The 26,461-nt window shown below is 44.8% G+C and overlaps 1 protein-coding gene across 1 annotated transcript in view; it reads left to right on the forward strand.

Moving 5' to 3' along the window:
- The window catches only part of csmd3b (CUB and Sushi multiple domains 3b), a 387,713-nt gene that overhangs the window by 180,908 nt on the left and 180,344 nt on the right, over nucleotides 1-26,461 (forward strand). The window contains 3 exon segments of the mRNA XM_042077517.1: nucleotides 14,666-14,753; nucleotides 16,342-16,466; nucleotides 22,877-22,998. Of these exon segments, the coding sequence (XP_041933451.1) occupies nucleotides 14,666-14,753; nucleotides 16,342-16,466; nucleotides 22,877-22,998 (335 nt within the window).

Below are 26,461 nucleotides of genomic sequence, written 5' to 3' on the forward strand. Positions count from 1 at the left end.
ATGCTTGATAGCATCACGCCCCAAATTCATTTATCAGTCGACGGTCCTGGTTAAATTCCTCCAGAAACAGTTGAATCAGAGAACGAACGGACAGAGGCTAAATGGGCGTATGTGGCCGGGGCCTTGGGGATGCTGAGGGCTGGGGAGTGTGTCCATCCAACCAAAGCAGCGTCCACTCAGTCTCCTAGTCCTCAGCTCCTCAAATCCCCAAGTCATCGCCACAAACCCCCATGCTCTGATGTGATATTTTGTTGTATGTATACATGAGGTGATGCTCGAATGATGTTATGAGAATCTTGTTTATCTGTTTGGTTGTTTGTTTTTAACATTTTGTCATACAGTACATTATATTCACTATTTCCCTCATCTGCTTTAGCAAATAGTACCCAGCCACAAAGAAACATTTACCATTTTGCTTTTGAATTATTATTATTATTGTTATTGTTATTGTTATTGTTATTATTATTATTATTATTATTATTATTATTAATAATAATAATAATAATAATAATAATAATAATAAATTGCTGTACTTTTGTTCATCTGAGACCAGGTGAGCTGAAAACTAAAGTTGACAAAGGCCCTAAAGGTGCTCTAGTGCAGTGCAGTAAACTGGGTGAGCTTCTGCCCTGTCTTTTACTGTGTCTTGTTTGATACAAAGTTTGCTGTGGCCTCACAAATTGGCCACTCTACCTCTAAAACTGCCCGCCAGTTAGAGCCACCTCTGCCCCTAAAGAGCCCGTGGTGGCTCCAAGGCGGTCAGCTTGGCGGCTGACCGCCTGGGGACCACCCAGTCATCTGAAGGCTGGCAAATGAACAAAAGTCCATCCTGCTTTATGATTCTGTTTCTTCTCCCCATTTCTCTTCCCATACATTCCTCCACTCCTCCATCCCAACACTCGCTTCTTTCTTCACCACATCTCACCTTTCACTTCCTTTCTCTTTCTTTTTGGGCCAGGATATGTGTGTTTGTAGATTGTCACTGCTAGATTTTGTTTGTTTGTTTGTTTTGTTTTGTTTGTTTGTTTGTTTCTGTGGTTATTGTCATGAGGCTTTTCAGGGATGGTGTCCTTTTTTTCAATGCTGACTGATTATTTGAAACCTGTTTCATCTGATTTCATGTTTGTTTTTTGTTTCTTTCTTCCTTTCTTTTTCCCTTTGACTAGTGAAAAGGTCCGTAGATTTTAAATCTAGAGGAGTAAAATTATTCCCAGGCAAAGACAACACCAACAAGTTTTCTATCTGTGAGTCTACCTGTTTGTTACTCTTTTTTATGGTAAATCTGTAACCTTTCCTTTCTGTGGAATTTTGTGTGTGTGGTCTGTGTGCGTTTGTGTCATGTTCGTGTAGTCCTGTTTTATTTTGCCATTGCTTGGTTTGGCCACTGTATTACTGCCTGATGGTGCTATGTGCATGGTCTGCTGTCCCCTATGCCATGCCATCTGTGAGCTAGCCAGCCTGCCTCTCTGCACTGTGGCAGTGGACCTGCACATTATGGAACACACATGCACTGTGCAAATCTCAAGGATGGAGTCCCATAATGGCGTTAGTCAAACGGTAAAGCGCTTGCCAGCTGCATGATGCACAAGGCCAACAGAATGTCCACATTACCACTTAGCCCTGACATGTGTGAAGACCAGTCTGATGCTGAACTGCTTCAACTAAGGAAAACACAAACCTTCTCCCTTGACCAATCCCTGTTAAATTGAATTATACTGTAAAATCTCAAACAAAAGTGATATAAGAAAATAGATCTTTAAAAAAAGTGTCTATTTACAAACAATATGCATACAACTCAAATCTGTGGGTATAGATTCATTTGGTAGGTTTTTTTTTTTTTTTTCAGGCATCGTGGGCCCATTCTGAGGTTATATGGAGAGCTACATACTCTCTGTGCACTGTAAACATCTTCCAAAAAATACCCCCCTCCTGGATGACACAGTGGAAGAGCACATATTAAAGCAGAACACACATGGTGGCCCACATCTCTCAGATGTCCCAGCTGGCCTCTACTACTACTGTCAACACAGAGTATTGAATACACATGCTCTGAAATGAAAGTCAGCCTGTTCAAACCCCTCGCCACATCAAAGCATGGTCTGCTGGTGTGCCGTGTGCAAAATAGACAGCTAAAATTAGGTATACAAAATTGCAGAGCGGGACTGGGCTGTAACAATGACTGTGATTGTTTCCTGGGAAATGGCTGGCCGAGTGGACACATTGTGCATCGCTGCAGCCGCAGTCTTTTTATATAGTTCTCAGAAAGAGACGACTCGAGTCTCAAGTCTCAAATCTCAAGCACACTTTCCAGTGAGATATGAATGGCAGAGCCCTTTAAAAGTCTCTTCAGTCCCTGTAGTTTCTCTTGACAAGGAGTTATCCTGTCATACATATCATATAAATGAAACTACTCTTGTTACCTAATCCTCCTAATTTACCTAAACCCGCTCCCACTACACCCACAAACATAAGTTGAGTGCCACAGTTAATCACAGCCGTGAGGATGCCCCTTACCAATCCCGTGAGCATAAGTGTTACATTGCCTTTGTGCAATAGTTCTACAACCAACTAATTGATTTTGACAGTGATTTTGAATTAATTGACACCAGATTCTGTTTTCTTTCATTTGTTCTATTTTGGTTATTCATTCACTTCCACTAAAAAAAAAATAAGTTACCACTTCAGTTTCTTGGTATCAATTGTTGCCAAGCAACACTCTGCAGGCAAGTTCAGTGAGAAGTGCTATCACATCCATTTGTACACTCACCTGACCTCACATTACATAGAGTTTGTACAGTCCTTCTATTCCATTTGCTCCAAATTACTATCAACGATAATGCTATACAATCAGCAACTGCCATTCTGCTCCCTGGCCTTCGATGTATAGGACATTGACATGCTACTGGGGAAAGTCTGAGTGGGATTGGGCTAGGATATCACCATACATGGAATTCCTCTAGTCCAATCAGAAATGAATAACTTGTTTCTAAACTTTAAAGGCAGAGCCCTTTAAAAGGCTCTTCAGTCCCTGTAGTTTCTCTTGACAAGGAGTTATCCTGCCATACATATCATATAAATGAAACTACTCTCGTTACCTAATCCTCCTAATTTACCTAAACCCGCTCCCACTACACCCACAAACATAAGTTGAGTGCCACAGTTAATCACAGCCGTGAGGATGCCCCTTACCAATCCCGTGAGCATAAGTGTTACATTGCCTTTGTGCAATAGTTCTACAACCAACTAATTGATTTTGACAGTGATTTTGAATTAATTGACACCAGATTCTGGGATATCTGGGATAGGATATCACCATACATGGAATTCCTCTAGTCCAATCAGAAAAAAATAACTTGTTTCTAAACTTTCGAAATCAACCATATTAATGTTGTTTACTTTGCAAGTAAAAAAAAGCTTATTTTACTTGTTGCTAATGCTAACCTTAACCCTCACAATGATACACAGGAAGAACATAAGACATGTTGTTATAACGGATTCAGTAGTTCTTTAGTACTTAGTGTGGAGTAGTTCTTGGGCTTCATTCTGATATCACAAACGTTAGAGGGGAGTCCCGTTTTTGGACAGCAGCACTTTTGAATTCTGTGGAAATGATTGAAGACCAATTCTTTCTGGTCACCAAAATGATGCTGAACTACTCATATTGTGCTCCACTGCAGTGCACTACTGGCATGGTTACCTGAAACACATGACGTGCAGAATGGCCATTTAATTTAAGAGCATACACTGGGTCATTATTTCCCAGCTCTGAATAAGCTCAGGTGGTTTTAACTGAAGTGTCACATTGAGCCTTTTTATAATAGTATTTCATCCACACATGTATCCTACAGTATAGTATATATTTCATGAATTCTATCCTTTCCCTCTTGGTGAATTAAGTGATTATTTGCTTCAAGGGACATTAATAATAAAATGCATTTTATCACGTGAACGCACAAGTTGCTTGCTGAAATGTTTATGTTTCTTAAGAAAACACAATATGAACGTTAAATATTTTGTGTTGTTGGATTGTTCCTTTAGTACTGATGTTTATGTGTAGAATAATAGTATCACCTCCAGCGTTCTCCACATAATCAAAGAAGAGGATAAACAGCCCAACATTCTTTTTTATTATGATGTCGACAAACACCAATAAACAAAGCAATGGAATTATTTGGTCTGTAGCCTAGACGAATGAATGTACATTTGTTTTGTTGGAAATCATGGAAGCATTGTGCAGCACAGACATCACAGTCCCTTTGGCACGTCTGCATCAGAAGTGGCATGGGCATTTTGTTTAGTTTGAGGTGTGAGTGTGGAGCTTTCGAGTAGGTTTCTGTTCAGTGTCCCTCTGAGTGAATGTGTCTGTCCCTTGGGCATTCACAATGCATGTGTGAGGGGGGCAATAAGGAGAGTGTGCATGAGCAAAACACAACAGCAACAACAGACCCACGACAAACAGCTCCCAATTTGAAGCTTGTGTGCATGTTTCTGCATGGTCTGCATCTGCATTCGGGCTCTATGTTTACGTTATATGATTATTATTATTATTAGTATTATTATTATTATTATTATTATTATTATTATTATTATTATTATTATCATTATTATTATTATTATTATTATTATTATTTCTGTCTTCTTCTTTTCTTTCTCTGCTTTGTTCTGCACTCTCTCTCTCTCTCTCTCTCTCTCTCTCTCTCTCTCTCTCTCTCTCTCTCTCTCTCTCTCTTTCGCTCTCTCTCATTATATTCTTTTCTTTCGGCCCAGCCATGTCTTTGTAGCGAAAAAGAGCATTGTGGGATGCATCATTGCACAAAAGTTGAGAGACACTGTCTAACGAACGAAGCCGAGGTTAATTACCATAGACCAAAAAATGTGTTCAGTGAAAGAGAACGCTGACTAATTGAAGCATATAGCGGCTCTCGAAATGAGTGGTTCAAGCTTGCAGTCTGAATAGAGTTCTATCAAATGTGTGTGTGTGTGTGTGTGTGTGTTCTTGCCTGTGATATGCAGATGGCTAAGTAGAGCCAGTACTATCTTTCCATATTACTTCAGTCACAGTGGTGCGACAAGGTTTGCATTCCCCCTTTGCAGAAATAATTTAAGCTTAGCTTTTGCTACTCAAAGCAGTAATTAATCACTGAGAGTTGTGTTGCTTCCAGTGTGTGTGTGTGTGTGTGTGTGTGTGTGTGTGTGTGTGTGTGTGTGTGTGTGTGCACGCGTGAGAAAGAGTAACTTACAGTGTATGTTTGTATACATGTGTATACTCTAAATGATACACAAAAGTTTTGCTTTTTATTGTTGCGACAGCATCTATATTACGTGTGTGTCTGTTTTACATTTATCTATATGTGACGGTGTTTGGGACCTGTATGTCTGTACATGTCATATAAGGTGTGTGTATGTCTACTGACATGGTTACCAACTGTGTGTTGGTGTGTTTTTGTGTATACGTTATGTATATACTGTACGTGTATACGTTATGTGTGTGTGTGTGTGTGTGTGTGTGTGTGTGAAGTGTGTTTGTGTGTAGTAAATGGTAGGTGTCACTGTTTGCTGTGAGTTGACTGTTTGACAGGCTTGAGTCTGGAGGTGTAACAGGTGATAGGGACTGTCACTAGATACCTGAGAGTGTAGCCTGACAAAAACACCCCCTGACTCATACACACTCACACACACACACACATCCCAAACACATACCCAGACACACACACACACACTCGCATGCTTACTCTTCCGCATCCCTAACTTTCTCTCTTTTATTATTTGTCTTTCTATCCATCCCTCTCTCCATTCCGATCTCTCTCCCTCAGTATTTGCCTCTTTTATCCTCCCTCTATCCCTCTCTCTCCCTTTCTTCATCCCTCTCTCTCTCCATCCACCCCCCCCCCCCCCACCCCCCTTGGCTTCCCTCTCTGCTGGCCCGGCACTCCCACCCGTTCTCCCAATGGGTTTCACACTCCGCTGGTCTCCACCATGTGGAAATAAAAGGCAACTTTCCTAAACATTTCAGACAAATTGTCCTCGCGCACGTCCGGGGGGGTGCGAGAGAGCTGATGAGGTGTGCTCAAGTGACCCACAATCTCATACCGCCAGCCAGGGCCATTTGTAGACGAGCCAATCCCCAACCTCAAAAACACCCAGCCCCAAAACCCCTCTTCCTCCACAACCAGTCATCCCTGCGTCTGCTGACGGATGGTGGAATGGAAAACATGACACCTCTAACTACATTATATATGCCATCCTACAGTAAAAAAAAAACACCGTTCACAGCGTGATTTCCAGATCTCTCCTGCCATTTTTGTTTTTAAAAAAGCTGGGGGGGGGGTTCACTTATGGCCTTTTGTCATCACGGCTGACTCGAGTTGAGATGACAGTTCTCCAGCCCCCCCGCTGCTGTGCGGAACCTTATGGTTATGTTGCAGTGCCGGAACTGGCTTGGCCACAGCTCTCTCTCCCTCTCTACCACTGATACTCTGGGAGCTGGGAACTGTTGTTTCTTAGCAACTGTTGTTCATAAGGGAGAAAAATCAAAGCAAAACAAGCCAAAAACAATAGCTGTACTCTAAAGCTTTTCTCTGCATGACAGTCTGTTGCTTATGAATTTTTAACAAGAATTTGCTCTTAACTGTGAAGGCTGTGGATGTGTGATAAAGTGAGATTAAAACGATAGGCCATTCTGGCCAGCATTCATCAGCTGTATGCTGCTGAAGTAGATTACAAACTGAGGAGGAGAATTTTGTGAAAATCCTTTAGTATCTCTGGATTTGTGTGGGAACAATATGCTGGATTATCCTTTGTTTTCATCCTATTTTTAGTGTGTGCGTCTCTGTGTGTTTCAGTGTGTGTGTGTGTGTCTCTGTGTGCATGTGTGTCTCTGTGTGTGTGTGTGTGTGTGTGTGTGTCTTTGTGTCTGTCTCTCTGTATGTATGTATGTATGTGTGTGTGTGTGTGTCTCTCTCTCTCTCTCTCTCTCTCTCTCTATCTATATTTTTCTCTCTCTCTCTGTGTTTGGTAAATGCATGCTTATCTTAACTGTATGAGCTGTACAGTATGTTAATCACAACAAAAAGAAACCTTACAAAAGTCTTACATTGCAAATTTATTTAGCAAACAACATCCTTACAAAACATATCCAGGCTTCTTTTCCTTCTCCCCTACAACCCATCACCCATTCCAGATCTCTCTCTCCCTCTCTCTCTCTCTCTCTCTCTCTCTCTCTCTCTCTCTCTCTCTCTCTCTCTCTCTCTCTCTCTCTCTCTCTCTCTCTCTCCCCAGCCTCTCCACTTTGATATGGAAACAGTCCCTTTCATGTGTTTGTTGCCATTCTGATTGGGGCGCCTTGGCATGCTACCTATGCTGCTTATGCTGCAGCAGCCTCTACCACTACTGTTCCCGTCCTCCTAGGGAGTATTTTTGGACGACGGCAGCGTGGCGGTGCCTTTTGTGAGGCTCTGGCTGTCCTGCAGGGAGACAGCGGTGTAAGCACATCCCCTCAGCTGTCACACTCTGAGCCAGTGATGTGCGACTCTCGGAGAAGAGCACGTGGCAGGGCGAATCAAGGCAGGCTGTTGAAAGGCATTGAAAGGCAGCAAAAATAGACGTATTTGTAGATTTATATTTTTAGATGAAGTCATTACTGTGTGTGTGTGTGTGTGTTTGTGTGTGTGTGTTTGTGTCGGTGTCGGTGTTTGTGTGTTTGTGTGTGTGCTTGTTCTTGTGTGTGTCTATGTGTCTGTGTGTCTGTGTGTGTATGTGTGTGTCTTTGACCTCATACCCTTGCGTTTACTTGTAAACATTTGCTGACAACACAGTTACTGAAATCGATACTGTGATGTCTCTGGCTCTGATAGAATGGATCTTAAAATGTTTTTTTTTCCCAATCTACACTCATGGCCCCCTCTGTTCACTTTGCCCCGAGATGTGCAGCAGATGGTGGTACAACTGTGAGGAGACGTTTTAGCTGTGCCATTGTCAGATGCGCTCAGAGGCTTGGAGAAACAAGATACATCCTGAGTGTGTGTGTGTGTGTGTGTCTAGTGTATGTGTCTGTCTATTGTAAAATTTTACGTTGAACATCTTGAACAGGACAGAACAGTGAAGCAGTGGTAAATATTACGAGAAACTATGATTAATTTGACTCCATAAAATTAAGAAATTGACCTTGAATAATTACCAAGTAGTAGCAGAGTAGTGTCATGGCATACGAGAAGAGATATGTAAATGGTTACAGAAACATCATTTGCATTAAGTTTACTGTTCTGCAACTGATTTTATCGCATGGAGACTTTTAAAATGATATCAGACACAAGCAGATTATAATTTCTCCTTTGACAAATACAGTTAGAGTTCAGGTATTTTCCTGTGGTCCAGGAGTGAGTTAGGCCCTCAGCAGGGTGACAAGAACCAACACCAAATTGCAGCTGAAACCAGAGGCTTTCTAGTTCACTGTATGTATATACAGGGGTGCTGTTGATTACAATGGCTTTTGTCAATACGAGACCTTTCCACTAGTTTAGGTATGCATGCAAATTGCTGGCCTTACACTATCTATGTGTGTATGTGTGTCTATCTAGATGTATGTAGACATAGACATGATGTAGCTGCCTACATGTGTCTATATCTGTGTGTGTGTGTGTGTGTGTGTGCCTACGTGTGTGTTTGTGTGTGCTGACTAACTCAGTCTCACCCACCAAGCCCCATCCGGCGTAATTATGGCGCAAACCCCAGTTATGGGTCACCCCTGCTTTTCCCCATCCCAGAAGCCCCTGTCTGAAGTGCCTGCCTGTCTGCCTGCCTGCCTGCCTGGGCGCTCACTCATCACAATGACACCGTTCACGCTTGTAGCATTAGTCATGCCAGGATTTCTACCCTCTCTTATTTGTTTTCCCCCCTCCACGCGATTATGTCATCCATCCGTGGACAAAACAAGCTGTGTAAAAACGAAAAAAAAAAAAAATGAAATCTAGTCGGGAAAAAAAGAATAGCCAGGCTTTGTCAGTGGAAAGCGTCTGTATGTCCAATGCCCATGTGGCTATCTGCCTACATACACATTGGTTTACTGCTGGCTTGCCATCCTTGGGCTGCCTGTCTCTTGTCGTCTGGCTGGCGAGCTGGCTTTCTTTCTCCTTTTCCGTTGTTTTTGTTTAGTCTTTTCAGCCGAAAATCCCTGTTGATAGAATGAAGCGGGCACAAAATAGAAGAACAAACACACTCATGCATGCATACTGTATGTAGATGCCCCCACTTTGCAAATTTGAAAAGACCCATAGATGCATTCGCAAACAAACATGCTATGTCTCCAATGCTTTAACTGCCCTTGCTGAGTGTATTGCCAGCGGCCGCAAATACAACCCCATTTACAAAAAAAAGTTGGGACGCAGTGTAAAATTGTTCAAACGGAGAAATTTGATTTGTTTTATTAATGCAGCAATATGTCTCAAAGTAGGGATAGGGGCATTTTAGCTGCTTGACAGTCTGGGGTCTTCGTAATCATGTTTTTTCCTTTTCATGATGCACCTAATGTGAAAGGGTCTGGGCACCTGGACTCGTATACTATGCGGCCATACTGTAGTAGTATGTGCAGAATGCAGTTTGTCACTATTTTCCTGAAAAATTCAATGTCTTCCCTGAAAAAGATGATTTGTGGATGATGACATATGTTGCTCAAAACCGGTATATATCATTCAGGATTAATTGAGCCTTTTCAGATGTGTAAGCTGTCCATGCCATAGGCACAAATACACCCCCATACCAGCATAGATGCTTTTAAACTGTAGACTAATAACTAGTTGGATCGTCCCTCTCCTATTAAGCCTGGAGGATGTGTTGTCCGTGATTTCTAAAAAGAGTTACATTTTTGATTGGTTTAACCACAGGACAGTTTTCCACTTTGCCCCAGTCTATCTTAAATGAGGTCGGGCCCAGATAAGATGGTGGCATTTCTGGATCATTACATTACATTACATTACATTACATTTGGCTGACGCTTTTTAACCAAAGCGACTAACAACATGGTAAACAGTAAGTTTTAGAACAATTCTCACAATTTTAGGACAGTTTAAAAAAAACATTAGAGTACAGTAAGAATAAGTGCGTCGGTGAATGCTGTTTTTAACAGTTACTTGTCAGTTTAAAACGGCTGGTGAGTGCTAGGATCAGTAAGACTTGTTGTAAGTGTTGCTATGAGAGTAGATGTTCTCTAAAGAGCTGGGTCTTCAGGAGTTTTTTGAAAGTGGAAAAGGATGTCCCTGCCCTTGTAGGAACTGGCAGTGTGTTCCACCAACGAGGAACAACAGATGAGAAAAGTTTGGATTGGCTTGAGCGTACCGGTGGTAGAGCTAGACGTCGTTCGTCAGAGGAGCGCAGCGGTCTGGAGGTAGTGTAAGTCTGTATGAGGGCATTCAAGTAGGTGGGAGCAGAACCGGAGACTACTTTGTAGGCAAGCGTTAGAGACTTGAATTTGATGCGGGCCGCCATAGGTAGCCAGTGTAGCTGGATGAGCAGCGGGGTAACATGTGCCCTTTTGGGTTGGTTGTAGACCAGGCGCGCCGCCGCGTTCTGGATCATCTGAAGTGGTTTCACTGCGCAGGCTGGGAGACCTGTCAGGAGGGCATTGCAGTAGTCGAGTCGTGAGATGACTATTGCCTGAACCAGAAGTTGGGTAGCATCTTGAGTCAAGTAAGTCCTGATTTTCCGTATGTTGTAGAGTGCAAAACGGCATGACCGGGCGACTGAGGCAACATGATCTGAGAAGTTTAGTTGGTTGTCAAGAACAACTCCTAGATTTCTTGCAGTCCTGGTCGGTGAAACAGACAGGGAGTCAAATTTGATGTTGATGTCGTGGTGTATGGTAGGTTTAGCTGGGATGACCAGCAGTTCAGTCTTTGAGAGGTTCAGCTGGAGGTGGTGTGCCTTCATCCATGTAGCTATGTCTGAAAGGCAATCCGAGGTCCGTGCTGAAACCAGGGGGTCGTCAGGTGGAAAGGACAGATAGAGCTGTGTGTCGTCTGCATAGCAGTGGTATGAGAAGCCGTGCGAACGGATAATCTGTCCCAAGGAGGTGGTGTAGATAGCAAAGAGGAGGGGGCCCAGCACTGAGCCCTGGGGGACCCCTGTGGTGAGATGGTGAGGTGCGGATAGCTGACCAAGCCATGATACGTTAAACGAGCGTCCTGTGAGGTAGGATTCAAACCAGGAGAGAGCAGAACCGGAGATTCCCATGTCAGCGAGTATAGAGAGAAGGATACGGTGATTAACCGTGTCAAAGGCAGCCGATAAGTCAAGCAGAATGAGTTCTGATGACCGAGCGGTCGCCCTGGCTTCTTTTAAGGCTTCTGTTACAGACAGCAGAGCCGTTTCGGTAGAGTGGCCGCTTTTGAACCCAGACTGATTTGGATCCAGAAGGTTGTTCTGTGAAAGGAAGTCAGAGACCTGTTTGGAGACTGCTCGTTCAATGCCTTTGGATAGGAAAGGCAGTAGTGAGACAGGGCGGTAGTTCTCGACTTGAGCAGGGTTGAGAGAAGCTTTCTTAAGTAACGGTGTTACCCGGGCCATTTTGAACGCTGTTGGAAATGTGCCGGAGGTTAGCGAGGCATTGATCACATGTGTGATAGCTGGAGCGATGGTCGGGCTGATGGACTGAAGTAGGCCCGTAGGTATAGGGTCCAGCGAGCATGTGGTAGGACGGCTGCATGTCTAAATATGGTTTCCTCATGTGGTAGGACGGCTGCATGTCTAAATATGGTTTCCTCTTTGCATGGTAGAGTCTTAACCAGCATTTGTGGATGGAGCATCAATCTGTGTTCATAGACAGTCAATATCGGAAGTTTTCCATAGCCAAATAGGTCTGTTTTAACCTGTTGAGGAGTGAATTCTTTAAGACAATGTTGTTCCCCAGAGAGTGAATTATTTTCCTGGCTCCTTCTATTGAAATGTTCCTCCCTGTGTTTTTTTTTAAAACTTTAACGTTACACAAGTTCTCTAGTGTTTTGTTGCCCCTGTCCCAACTTTTTTGAGATGTATTGCTGACATCAAATACAAAATGAACGCATATTTTTCATTAATTAGGCAAATATGTTCTTTTTGCAACTAAATATGAAATTCACAAATTATCATATTCTTATTTTATCTACATTTTACAGTGTCCCAACCTTTTTGTAAACAGTGTTGTACCAATATAAATTCCATACTTAATACATAACGAGCAAGTTAGACAACAAATGATGTCTAATACGAGTCATTTTGAAGGCATGTACAGTCTACAGCTTTTTTGTCTTGTTCCTACAGTCCTCTCATTGCCTACACAGTGATACATTCTATACCCCAGCACTGTTCTTGTATTGTAAGAGGTCAGCCCCCTGTGCTCTTCCTGAGAGTCCACCACAGCACAGGCTGACCCAGGGCCAGTTTCCCTAGCGCTTTGATCAGAGTGAGAGCTCTCTCACCCAGGTAGTCACTGAATTGTCCAGGTGATGACATCTCTATAGCTTCCCTTCCTCGCGGGAAGTTTCCTTCAGCCCAGGAGTCCTTATTAAAAGAGAGCCGGCACCATTTGTCTGAGCTCAGGCACTGGAAAAGGGCCCCCATTTAATAATCTCTTACACAGGATGAGGCGAACACGCCCTGAATCACACATGAACTTTGATGGCTATTTCACCCTCCCTTACCTAAACTAATTTAACAGTGCTGTTGTTGAAGCTAATTTTAGCGAATTTGCTCATGCAGAGCACCACCATCTTGTCGCCTGACGAGTACTGTATGTTCAGGAACGAGTGGGACTCCAAATGAAGTGGCAATTGAGTTTGTTTGTGTTCTCGTTGATGTTGTTGTTGTGTGTGTGTGTTTTCCTGTCTGTTTGTCAGACGCAGACCCCTATGACCTAGCCGGCCATTTTATCACTCTCCTACCCAAGGCGCACAGAGAGACCATTTTCGGGTGCTGCACCGTTTTGTGGTTCACAAAGCGATAGAAATCTCACATTACTCCCAACACGTCCATCAAAGCCTCCACACACACACACACACACACACACACACACACACACACACACACACACATAAACACACACACACACACACACACACATACCTCATACATTATGCAGCTCTAGCATCCTGGCCACCCCCACCCCACCCACCCCAGCTCTGACATCTTCCATTAGGCAGTAAACAACTTCCTGGATATGAGCCTGATGAGCACTCAGTGGAGGGCTCTGCATCATGCAATGGGTGCTGCAGCAGCCTCTCACCATCCAATAGTAATGGACGCCATCTGTACCCCGCGCCAGGCTGGGAGCTCCCCGCAACGCATATGTGAGGGATTTTTTAAACACGCTCTCCCTCCCTCTCTCCCTCTCTCCATGTCCACACTACTGTCGCCATTAAATATATAAAACTCTCTCACTAAGGCAGCAACACTTGCCGAACTGAAAACTGTGTTATTTTTTTTTTGCGGAGGCTGCTGCTGTTGTTGATGTTTGTTGTTTTTAGAGGGGTGGGGGGGAGAGGAACAAACAGATAAATGAAACAAGAACTGGAGCAATTAAGAAAAGCAACAGGCGAGAATGTTGGTTGTTTTTTTCCCCCTTTCGTGTTAATTGCCGCAGATCAGCAGTTGAATTTGAGGAGGAAAACGACTCTTATTTAGAACTCAGCTCTTCAAAATAACATCCGGTCTCCTTAATACCCACCAAAACTTTGGGGAGTTCAAAAAGTTTCCTTTGAACAAGAAATTAGTGAGCTTTGTGGTGTAATGATTCAAAGGTTTACTTCGGGTCTCTCCACTCTCTCCTTCGGTAACATAATAACGGTGTTGAAGTGCGAGGGTCCGGGCCTGCTGAACTGAAGGGGGGGGCCTGTCATGAGCATGAGCCAACAGTAAGGCATTAGGGTCTGTTTCTGGGCCTCGTGGTCTGGGCTGATGCTCTTGCTGCAGGGGCTGTGGTGGGTGTTGTTGGGGAGGGGGAGGAGGAGGCCTTCTGTCCTGACGTGCCTCTTGCTCTGAGCTCTCGTTGCAGACCGTGTATGGGCATAGCACCATGCTAAGAGGGGTCGGCAAAACTGAGCATCTCTCAGGGTCTGAAATGGAGAGGGTGGTCAGAATTAATCATCCTCACCTCAGTGTCTGGTCGCCTAACTCTGCCTTTGTACTTTTTAAAAGTTAAGTTAAAGCTTCCCCCTAAAGCTTTTTAAAAGTTAAGTTAAAGCTTTCCCCTATAGCGATCACTCACGGATGTTGAGGTTGTAAGTGATTCTAGTGATTCTCCTGACCACACCATCCATCTTTTCCTTGCAGTCTCACTCTCTCTCCTCCCTCACTCTCTCTCTCTCTCTCTTTCTCTGTCTTTCTCTTTTGCCTTCACTTGGCTAAGCTTCTCATGTCTACTAATCCAGAAACACCATACACACAAACCCCAGGTCTTGCTGGGTCTCTTCCGTGATGGTCTTGTGATCGTCTGTGATTTGTCGTGAGTGATGGTGTCTGTGGTGGTTGTGTAAGGAGCCGTGCCGTACCGTACCGTTGCCGTTTCACTGTGGCATGAAGCCAGCATGATCCAAAATCCAGCTCTGGTCCCTGCCTGAGCTCAGCCACCCCCCCCCCCCCCCATCTCCATCTCTTCCCCCAGCACGTGTAACTCTCTCCCCTTCTCTCTCTGACTTTGTAGTGAATGAGGGCGGCATCAAACAGGCGTCCAACTCCTGCCCGGACCCAGGGGAGCCTGACAACGGCAAGCGCATTGGCTCCGACTTCAGGTAATCACCCCCGCCCCCACCCACTGACTGGGTGCAAAGTCACACTCACAACGCCCCCTCTCTCTGGATGGGGGATAGTGGATGGAGGGTGACTGGTTGTTGACACACACAGGTGGACTTTAAGATCTGGTTGTAAAGGCCGCACGCTTTCACAACTAGTTCTTTAGTAGAGGACAGTTCTCTGAGCTAAAACATAACCATTTGTGTTTTATGACAATTTTAATGAATAATGCTAATTTCTGTGTGCTCTGTGAATTTAACTGTTCACATTTCAAATTAACTAATTAGCAGAAGCATAGTGTGTCCTATAACATTCAGGTAAGTATATCTATAAAGTAAAGTCATTGTATATTATAATTATGCTTGTTAGGAAGTGCCTCGTAAAGTGCTTCTTATTTCTTAAAATGTCTAAAGTAAAAAAATGAATGTGTCATACAGCATGTCTTTGTTATTACATCTGATTAGTGAGAGAGCTGAGACCCAACAGTAAATCACCATGTTTTAATCCTCCATGATGCAGAAAGAGTAATGTCCTACCTACAGAAAGAGCTGATTCCAGCGAGCAGCTCACCTGAGTCTAGTCATTTCATCAGTGCACCTCAGTCTCTCAAATGAATGATTGGTTAGTGGTATAAGGTGAGCTCCTGCTTGGCCATAGTGGCCATCTGTGGTTTGAATCACCCGGTCCCCAACCCCCCCCCCCCCCCCCCCCCCAGGTTTGCTGGTTCTCTCTTTGCGCTTGTCATCAACCTGAGTGCTGAAGGACATTTTTTTTTTTCATGAGATGAGCGTGGCAGGGGGAACTTTCAGCCTTGCATTATGAAGGCTGTCGCGAGAGTGACACATGTCATTAATATCCTGGCACCTGATTATGACAATGGCCCTCTCCCAAGCTCCTTGCAGAATACCAATCAGGATTTCCCCTTATTCCTCAGAGGGAAGGAAGAAAAGAGTAGCCCCAAAGTCACACTAATATAGGCTCAGCAGGGAATTTGACAACCTGCATATGGATCAGGCACAGAGGCCAATTAAAGACAAAAGATCCCTTCTGGGCTGCTGATGTAATTGTTTTGAGGTGTTTATATGGAACACTGGGAGTGTGTGTCTGTGTGTGTGTGTGTGTGTGTGTCTGTGTGTGTGTGTGTGTGTGTGTGTGAGAGAGAGAGAGAGAGATGAAGTAAGTGAGAAGGGGAGGCGTTTAGACACTGAAATGTTTACACTCACACTGGATGACAAGCCAATTGCAGAATATCACACACCGCCTTATGCAATGTCCAGTTTGATATGAAAGAAACTTTGAAAACATATTTTGGAAAGTGTGGGCAAGTCAAGTCATTTATACTAAGCGTGACAGAACTAAAGTCATGTAAGTAGGCAACAGCTTAGCTGAATTGTGAGGAGTTTTTGACTGCTGGAGGGAAAAAATACAACGACCAGTATCAGGATGTCAGCAAAATCACTTCTTATGCCTGCACTAAAAGCATCTACCTCAGTCAGTTCAAATGTGTGCATGCATATTCAGTTTTTGATCTTGTGTGTGTGCGTGTGTACGTGTGTGTGTGTGTGTGATACTTTTTCCCCTACCCAGCATCGGGGCTACAGCTCAGTTCACCTGTGATGAGGACCACGTCCTCCAGGGCTCCAAGACCATCACCTGTCAGCGGGTAGCGGAGGTGTTCGCAGCATGGAGTGACCACCGGCCCGTCTGCAAAGGTGGGCAATCCTCTAGCTGGGCCTTAGCCTGCTAGATACAGCTACTTTAGATGCTTTGATTTTTTTTCTTTTCAAATATTAAAAATGACGGTTCCATGATGCATTTCTGCTGGAAAGTCTCTGCTCCATGGTCTGTTTGCATGTCTGCTGATGTTCGGCCACATGCACTTGCTTTTTTTTGAAGACCTCAAGTCATTGTTTTGTAAGACTTCAAAGGGGGTTGGTTGGGAGATGTTGTAGTAGTGATGCTTGCTTAATGCCATCACAGGTTTGGAAAGATTACATTTATCTTGACTTCATCAGTGTTAACATTTCAATAAGTGATAAAGTCTAATTAGTCTGATGCCAATTCTGTAGAAGTTATACTGTCTGATGGAATTCATTCAAATACATTCACCTAGGTCTTTTTCTCAAAGTGTGTTGTTAACACTCAATTAGACAAAGACAGAGAAAAACTTCTCAAAACTAAATCAGGCAAGGCCCAGGCTTTGTTGATGGCACCAGATGTTCCTCCAGAACGTGCAAGACAACTCTGGTGAGGAAGCCTCGCTGGCTAACAAAAGGGTTTTTAATAAAGTCACGTAGCACCTATCACTTCTCAATTCCTCCGTCTCCAACAAACAAATCCATCATCACAAGTCAAGCACTTGACACACGTAGAATGCAGTCTCCTCAGCAGTGTCTGTTCCCCATGGCAACCCAAATCACAACGCTGTAACGAGATTCATCTAAGGCATGGAGACCGTCAAAAAAAGGAGCCCTGTCTCCTCACCTGCTGTGACCCGAGTGCCTGAGTGTCCGTGTTCGGGTTGTGGTTGTTAAATCCTAATGGCGGACAGGAAGTGTTTCCATATTTCAGGCCGACAGTTTAATTATATCTAATTAGGGGCAAAAATGAGTTGGAACGACGAGGACAACTCTGAGGCATAATTATTCTCTCGGTGTCTCACACTGGGAGACCAATATGCATTGTCGTGAACCCTGCGGAATACTCACACATACACAAACTTTCTCACAAACCACACAGTGTCATGCACAAAGCATTGCATATATGCCCTCGCCACTACACACATCAATGGAGGTACACTCACACTCACTTTGATGCAATCAATGCATGAATTCACACACACGCACAACACTACACACACACATATAATGTCCGAATTGTATGCTCACTCAGTGACACATACACACAGACAGACACACACCACCTCCCCTTCTTCCCCTTTGAGACATTCCGTTCTCATTAATTAGGCATGCACCTCTGATTGTTTTTCGGCTAATATGCAGACATTATTATCTCGTCAATTAAAAGTAGATATTCAATTTTGATATCAATTAGAATGCTGGCTGTCACCTAGCTGGATGTTTTCCCACTCTCCGGGCTCGCTCAGAGCCCCCAAGGTGATGGCATGACTCTGGAGTCTAACTAATAAATTGTATATGTGTGCCACCCACCAAGGTCTCAGGGGTTGAACTCAGCGAGGAGGGGGGGGTGTGGGGGGGCAGATGGGGTTTGGTGTCATCCGACTCGAAGGACCCAAAAGACAGGCATGCCAGATATAAAGGAGAAAGCCAGTGGTATTGGCATTGGTTTTGCCATTTACACTTTGCATTGCAGAGTTGATTGTTCGCTCACTAGCCGCCCTGAGAAAATATGGTTGATCTGACAACCGTCAAGGTGTTTATCAGCATGTATACATGGCTATACAATAATACCCCATAAGTCAAGTGCCAGCGGGGGAAAAAAAGGTGCATGCTCTGCAAAAAACGACTGCATATAAATCTCATCTGAAAGCTGAAATGCATCACAATAGCCTTCTTTAACCCAGCTGTTTAGGAAGAGAAGCAAGAAGCTTCACACCAGGAGACTAATCCAACCAGTATGAATTTCATCATCAGTAACAGCGCCATATATATAATTTATTTATTTACCTATTTGTGTATTTGGTTTGCTCAGCCCACCAATGGGTTGACTGACTAATCGATGTGAGTGTCCTGCTCTATTTAGTTTTTGAAGTGTGAAGTTCAGAGCTCTCAGGGGAGAGGTCCAGACAGTTAATGCCTAATCTTGTTGCAATCAATAACATTTACACTTCCCTATTTTCACAACTTAAAAAAAAAAAAGCCATGAATAGGTTGTGATTGGATGAGCCTCTGGCTACTTTTGCCTCAAGTCCTCTCCCCATCGGAAAGACATTTGGAGATGGCTATAAAAGTGGTCCCAAATTATTCGCTAGTGTTTGGGTTTATTGCAGTTGTAGAGATGCAGATCTTGAATTGCAAACATCAAATACTCATTCAACAACTGATTTGAGTCAATGCATTAGGTGTCTCATGCCAAATGATGATTTCTGCAAAGTGCAAAGTCACATGTGATGAAAGGACATGAGAAGTCCTCAAATGGACAATCCAGGAGCAATGCAAATCCATACACTGGTCATGAACACTATGGACCAGCCGCAGTCAGTACCAATGTCCTTGTGGTCACAGACGACCTCTTCGGCACTCAATCGCAGGCACTTAAACACGGCAGAGAACACAAAGCCATATGGCCTCAAGAACAGCACACAGATGCCAGTTTGACAACCAGATTTTAGAACTTTTGTTACAATAGTTCTCTGACAACGTCTTTGGGAATAAAAGTGTTTTGCCATTCTGTTTGCATATGTACAGATAGTCTGTCTCTCACCATTGCTCACATATTTCTGACAGAACCGCAAAAAGGTTAAATAAGTCATTGCTGTTTTAAACAGCAGCATGCAAACAATAGTTTGGAAAGCTGTTTTACCTGTTCTATCTCTAAGTCATGTTCTCATTCACATAGCTCTGCTTCCCTGGCTTTGATATCTGAAAGAACATGAAGCCTGTAATGGATAGTACAGAAATACTACCTTAAACATATCCTTCCTGGAACGCCTGATGTAGATGGCGAGTGTACTTGTGTCCATTTGGAGGGCTGATATTTAAGTTTGTGTGTGTGTGTGTGTGTGTGTGTGTGTGTGTTTGTGTGTGTGTGCATGTCTACACTGAATCTCAGACGTGGAGAGGGGAAGGAGGTAGCACTTTGTGGCCCAGGGTTAATGATGTCATTGATCATTCCGGGTGGCAATTGTTTTTTAGGTTACTTTGTTCCGGTGCCTCCACGATGCACCCCTAATCTTTATTCCCTCTGCTGAATTGGCTCCTTTCTCCTCTGTCGGAGGTCAGGTGCAATGTCAAGAGGCATAAAACACCAAAAATGGGGGGTGGGGTGGAGGTGTGGTGGAGGAAGAGGAAACAAGTGATACATGGGCGGAGTATTTTATCAGCGCCAATGGGTAATTATCTTGAAGTGAGGGCTTATCTCCCGGCTGGCATTCCTCCTAGGAAGCCGAATGAAAGTTAATGATTAAAAGAGATGATAACGCTAAGAGGCACCACTGTAGGGGGGCGTCTGAGCTAATGTGAATGTGAATGCGCGAAACGAGTCACCTCGGTACAACCTCCCACTTGCCCCCTGTCCCCTGCGCCCCAAACATGCACAAACACAATAGCTAAATAATTGAATTAGCGCTTAAATAGTCCATCGGTCCCCAAGTGGGTACAGGCAAAGAGAGGAGGTGTTTGAGCCTCTATTGCTCCATAACCTCCAGGCTCTGGCTACTCTGATACATCAGGAGACGTCCCGCACGCGGAGGTGAATCACGACGTTATGGCTGGCACGTGCCCACCACAACCACCTCCGAGGCGAGCTTGCCTTGCCTCTCCTTATTTGTGAAGGTGGGATGGATACTGACAGGATGTCGTTGGGGCAAGTAATGAATTGTTTGCACACCCGCCCGTCTCTTAATTTTATAGATAATTTCTGCCGGGGCGGCGGCAACGCCAGGAGCGGGACCGCGGAAGCCAAGGCCGTTTATTTAACAGCTGATAATTGAGCTGTCAGGCCGCAGCTGCGGAAGCGAGCACGCACGCACAGGGTGGCCGACCAGAATATTGGAGCGTCGCGTCCTCTGCCACCCCAAAAGCCCCCGTTTCTTGTTTACCCCCCCTTCCCCCTCCATCGTTACCCAGTGGGCCCCTAAATTTCACCCTGGTCCATAAGTTGTTACCGGTTATGTTTATGTGATGGGCCCCCTAAAGCAGGCTGAAAAATGGAGACAGCGAGGAAGAGGGAGATGAAGAGCAAGAGAGGGGGGGGGGGGGAGGGAGAAGGGATGCAGAGAGGGCAAACAAGGGATGGTGGGGGGAGGAGAGGGCTGAAGTGTTTATGTCCCTCTGTGCCTGTCTCTTCAGTACCACTGCTCACGCTGTCTTAACTCAAGAGGGTAGAGAGAGGGTGCGGGAGAGAGAGGACAAGAGAGATAAACAGAGCAAAGAGAAATAGACGGAGGGAAAGAAAAGAGTGGGGAGGGGCTTTGTAGTGCTAGAGGAGGAAGCTGAGGGAGTTGAGGTGAGGGCCCCTGCGTTGCCGTGGCAACCGTCGGGCCAGCAGGATGTTGTCAGGAGGGGGGTAATCTGGTGCTGCATCTCTGCCACCCTACAGGATGGGGGCATTTGCAGTGTGCCTGTTGGCCCAGGATCCTGCTGTCTTGCAGACAGAATGCTGTACCAGTGGGGGCCTCGAACAGAACAAGGCCTCACGCTGGGAACACAAGTGCAAAGGAAATTCCCCATTCTGCTCCAAGGCATTCACACACCTATATAAGGTGTATGCCCTCTCTCTCTCTCTCTCTCTCTTTCTCTCTCTCTCTCTCTCACATACAACTACCTGCCCAACTGCACTTACACAAAGTTCTCATTAATAAAACACTAAAGTGTTTAGCAATGTGTGTTAGCTTTTGCCATGCATACACATACGCAAGCATGCGCGCACACACACACACACACACACCTCCTATGGCTACTCTGAAAGTTTTCGGCACTTTCTCACAGTGGTCTTCTGACCTTTAGCTCAGTGCTAACTGACTAGCTTGATGTCACACAGAAGCCTGCTTGCTCCTGCGGCTACGCACTGCACAAACTAATTAAGGGAGATGCCACTTGAAACCATGCAGAAAATTGCCTAGATCTATATTTTCAGGACAGCCCAAGGGTATCCTGAGATAAGCATAAATTTGAGTCCTACTGTCTAGTAATTTTTGTGCGTGTTGTCTTGTATGCGTGTGTGTGTGCGCGCGCACGTCTGTTCAGTTTATTGTTGATAAAAGTGGTTTACGTACAGGTAAGTACCTGGCATGAAAAATAACAGCTTTTTTATGTCTGTGCATTTATAGAGCAAAAGGTTGACTGTGGATAAGAGGCAGTGCTTCACTTTCGGCAATTCATCATGTAACAAATGACTGGGTTGCTAATCAACTGATTTGCCTTGTTAGTGAAGAGCGCTATCGTGACAAAGAAAACACAATGGTATTGCTTTAAGACATGGACACAAACACTTACAGATGCTATCGCCACTAGCTTTCTCATCAGCGCCTCTAAGCCCCACTTCTTCCTCAAGTGTGATGATGGCAACTATGTTGCTAAGCTCCACATTAAATGCGTGATTGTGGACTCTGCAGACACTCTCTTGTTTTCTTGATTACCCGCCTGTGCCTGGGTGACTCTTCGCAAAAGAGCTACAGCACTTTTGGACCAACTTAGACTCAACACTTTTGGAGTCAGACGACGTCCGGGTTCATCTCACTGATAATGTCTGATTTACTTTCAAAAGCAATCAAGATGCCAGCATCAGACAAAATATAGCCGCCTCGAGAGAGAATGTCGCTCCATTGTCTTCAATCAAAATACCGTCACATTGACATCACTGCTGATGAATGCAGCAAATAAGACTGGCCCAACTCCAGTGTGCATAAACTACCTCTCTCTCTTTTAATATGCAGTTATTATTATTGTTGTTATTCTTTATGTCCCTGTCCAAAGCTTTTGGCAAAAAAACGCACAGGGGCATATCTATTTAACAAATTATTACTGGCACCTCTCCATTATGTAGATGGATCAGGTCTGGGTGTGTTTGGTTAAGCCTAGCTTGAAATGAACTCTTTTGGCTTCCATTCGAGGAAGCTGTCTGAGGCCCGAGATCTCTCATTGCTAATGGCTGACAAATGAAAATCGCTCACGGATGACGGTGCTGGGGATGGCGGCGTTGGGGATGTATTAGACTTGCAAATATCTCAGTATCAGCGACAGAGAAGGAAGGAGAGAGGCAAACACATCTTTAAAGGGGGTGGAAAGGCTTATCACGGTGAGAGCACGGTGTTATTTAGCCAAAAAATCCGGCGACACGAAAATGAGCCTGCTGGCATTTAGCAACATCTGTAGCCAATTACGAGGGTGCTCTTGTACGCTCTGACTTATTAAATGTCAAAACTTTGTCCATTTCTTCTGGCCCTCATCCCCCCTTTTTCCTGCTCTCTCCTTTTTCCCAGAGAAAACATGCGGCTCCAATCTTCAGGGTCCCTCCGGTACCTTCACATCGCCGAATTTCCCCATTCAGTATGACAGCAACTCCCAATGTGTTTGGATTATCACCGCCAGTAACCCTAATAAGGTAAGTTACCCCAAGAAACAGCCTGTAATTCCAGCTCTCAGTCCCTCAAGAGATGGGGTTTTTGTTGTATGTATTTTTTTCCAGTGACTGTGAATAATTAAGAACAGCAGTACGGTGTGAGGTCGTCTGTGCCGATGCTTGTTCATAGACCCTCCCCTCTGGCAGATCCAATTAGCCCTGGTCACTGCTGTGGATGTCGATAATCACAGCTACTGTAGCCACCCGCGCGCTAGGTAGGTCGTTTCATCGAACGTGACGCCTCACGGATGGCGACGGTGATAAAAAGGGACAGCCACTGTGTGTGTGCGTGTGTGTTTGTTTGTGTGTGTGTGTCTGTGTGTGCCTGCTCCTCATGACCACACGAACGGATGAGGTGGCGTCCTTCAGGAGTCAAGTTGGATGTTTTCGTCCGGTGTTCACACTATATGCCCTAAAGGAGAGCTAAGGGTATAACTCAGTGCTAGCACATGCACAGTGTTGCTCTGCATATAAACAGCCAAATCCTCTCTGCTTGGGAGCATCGATAAACCAAAAAAAAAAAAGTACTCTACTAACGACTCCCTCCAAAAAAAAAACACATTAAACTCCCCCGAAACACATTTGGGTAGGTGTTGGGTGGCTTTCAAAGCTGCAGGAAAAAAGGGGAAGCGAGACGGATTGATGAAATATTTTTTGGATGGCTCCCAGCCCATTCCTCCCTCTCCCCCGGAGGACCCATCCGGCTCCCAGCTGCACTCGCTCCAGAAAGCCGCCCTCATCGGGCAGGGCCTAGGGCCAGAGGAGAGGAGAGCAGAGGAGGGGGGGCATAGGCTGGGCTGGGCCGGCCTGCTACCGCGGCTGCTGCTGCTGCTGCTACGGGTCCATGGAGACCCTCATCTGTATTCTGGCGGCACGTCTCTCCGCTCCTCTCCCAGGGTCAGTGTCGTCGCTGGTGCAGAGCGAACGTGCGTCAGCTCTTTGGCCAGCTACTGCCTCCTGGCCTTCTGCGTGATCCAAACCAAATCTCCTCCTTATCCTCTTCCTCCTCCTCATCTTCCTCCTCCCTTTTCCCCCTTTTCCCTCCGTCCCCGTCCTTCTCCATCATCAGCACACTGGCCCCAAGGCCTTTCGCCCACGACGGCCGCGGACTTTTACGGTCTGCTCAGGGGGTTTGCTAGTTAGAGTAGTTATATAGGTGGGGATGTGTTTTTTTTTTTTTTATTTGCGGTTGTTCCTGCCTTTATGGCTGCACTTCAGCTCTATACGCCACGACGGCTTTTATGCGCTCACTGTAAAGAGGCGGTAAGAGGCGGTAAAATCACACGTAGCTTGGCGTCAGCGTGAGTATGTTCTGTGTATGTGTGCCACTGTGGAAATACAAAAACGATAAACAAGCCTGCCTAAAACAAGAAAAGAAAACAGAGAGGAGAAAGAGGGATGCAGGGAAGAAAAGGACATATGCGAGTATAAAGGAAATGCCCCCTGATTGACCTGGAGAGTGGCCAGTGCCACCCAGACTAATGTAACCAACGGTCATTTCTGTAATACGAGTCCTGCTGGGGACCTCTTCATCTCTGTCTGGTGAGCAGTGGAGCTCATAATTGATTTTGGGTTGATTTGAGCCATTGAAACAGCTAATATGTCCCTGAATTACTGTCCAAGCAAGAGAAAAGGGTATGGGTGCAGAAAGAGACAGAGGGAAAGAGAGATGAGAGGAGAAAAGAAGATAGAATGAGAGAGAGAGGAGGAGAAAAGGAGAGAGAAAGAGGGAGTGGATTCAATGGACGCCCCATCACAAATCCAAGGACTGGCCTTCCAAGTTTCTCGTTTGCGCGGCTACAGTGACGCCGCTCCTGCTTGTCCACCCACCCGCTTCGCGGCACCATAAATTAGGCCAACAAACCAATTTCTTCTTCCAGTCAGTGTCTTCCATTGACCTTCTCTGCACCTGTCTGCACCACTGTCCATAAAGAAGTTTTACACCCCGTGTTGCGACGCAGCCTCCGCGTGCCGCCTCCACAGGTAGTAGCCCCTCGTCGGTTGTGTGCAATGCCATTCAGCCTCCAGGACACACCGCGGAGTGGCCACCCAGAGAGGTTGATTAAAGCTCCACCCCTACACCCCACCCCTTCCACCTCGCTTGTCCCTCATGCGAATCAAATCAGAGGGCAGCAGGGAAGGCCTTCAAGGCTGGAGCTCCCCTGCCATAGCTCTTTTTTTTTTTATTCTCCCCACAGTTTTCAGGCTGAAACATCTGAATGTTCAGAAAGCCGTTATGAAATTGTCTGGACATATTCCCATTTGGTGATAGATGGGGAGTAGCATGAAAGCCTTGTGGGTCATGAGGTTGTTTTTTAGTGTCTATTTTTTCAACATTTATTTTTGTCGTTTGTTGGGAATGGAAGAGGGGGAGGCTATAGAACTGGCATTTGACCAATTTGGAACCTCGGATGCTTCTCCAAGAGAGTCCTACTTCTCTATTTGTCCTGAAGCCTTGGAACGGGGAGTTTTTTTTTGTTTTTTGTCTCGTAATAAGTCAAAACTTGTTTTGATGTCCCCTTCAGAAGCAAGAGAAATTTCTTTGACAAATGCTACCAGAGCACTTATTTGGCCCGCACACTAAATTTGCTAAGATGTCAAAGTCTCGACAAAAACACAGTTGCGGCGTACCCTGAACTATGAAGTGACCTTCTACTATCTGTTTCAGTCTGCAGCCCTTGAGTTGTCTTCCCGACACAATTAAAACTGGCCATATATTTATATTCATTAGTACTCCGCACTTTGCTCGTCGTATCCAACAGTGGGAGTTGTCATAGTAACTCCAAGATCTGCACCTGCATACATATGAAACATTTCATAACATTGCATGTTATTTTTCTCCAAAGCCAGTAGCACTGTCTATGCCAATGACACCCATCACACCTATTCACAGTTTGTGCTAACAACGTGACCTTGCGGCAATCAAAGCTGTAGAATATCAGCTAGTAAATACAAGAAGATGAAAGAAAACCTTTTTTTAGATGAAAAAGAATAGGAGTTTTTAGGTGAAAGAGAAAGCACGAACCTGGACATGCTTTTTCCATTGCACTCCATTTGCAGATGTGTTGCTCCCCAGGATATACACTGCAATTTTTCCATCTCGTCTTGGTGTGCAGTAAACTGACTATAAATGCTCTCAATTGGTGGGTCTTTGTTAGTCTTTTTTTTCTAAAAGGCAATTTTGGAGAGAGTCCTCAATTTTGCACAGTTAAGGAATGTCTGAGGGAAGGGGGGAAAATGTGTGTGGCAAGAGTTAATTTCCCCCCTCTATAAAAGGGCCACTTGAGGAGACCCGAAATGATTTTGCTAAAATGTAGCCTCTTCAAATTGCCCGATCACTATGCCCTCCTTGAAGTGAAAAATAGCTAATGGCGACTTACTCCACAGAACATTATTGCTTCATTTATTTTTGGCAGACACAATTTTTAGAGCAGCAATTTATTTA

The sequence above is a fragment of the Alosa sapidissima genome, chromosome 21 (genome assembly GCF_018492685.1).
Source record: "Alosa sapidissima isolate fAloSap1 chromosome 21, fAloSap1.pri, whole genome shotgun sequence".
Classification (NCBI taxonomy): Eukaryota; Metazoa; Chordata; class Actinopteri; order Clupeiformes; family Clupeidae; genus Alosa; species Alosa sapidissima.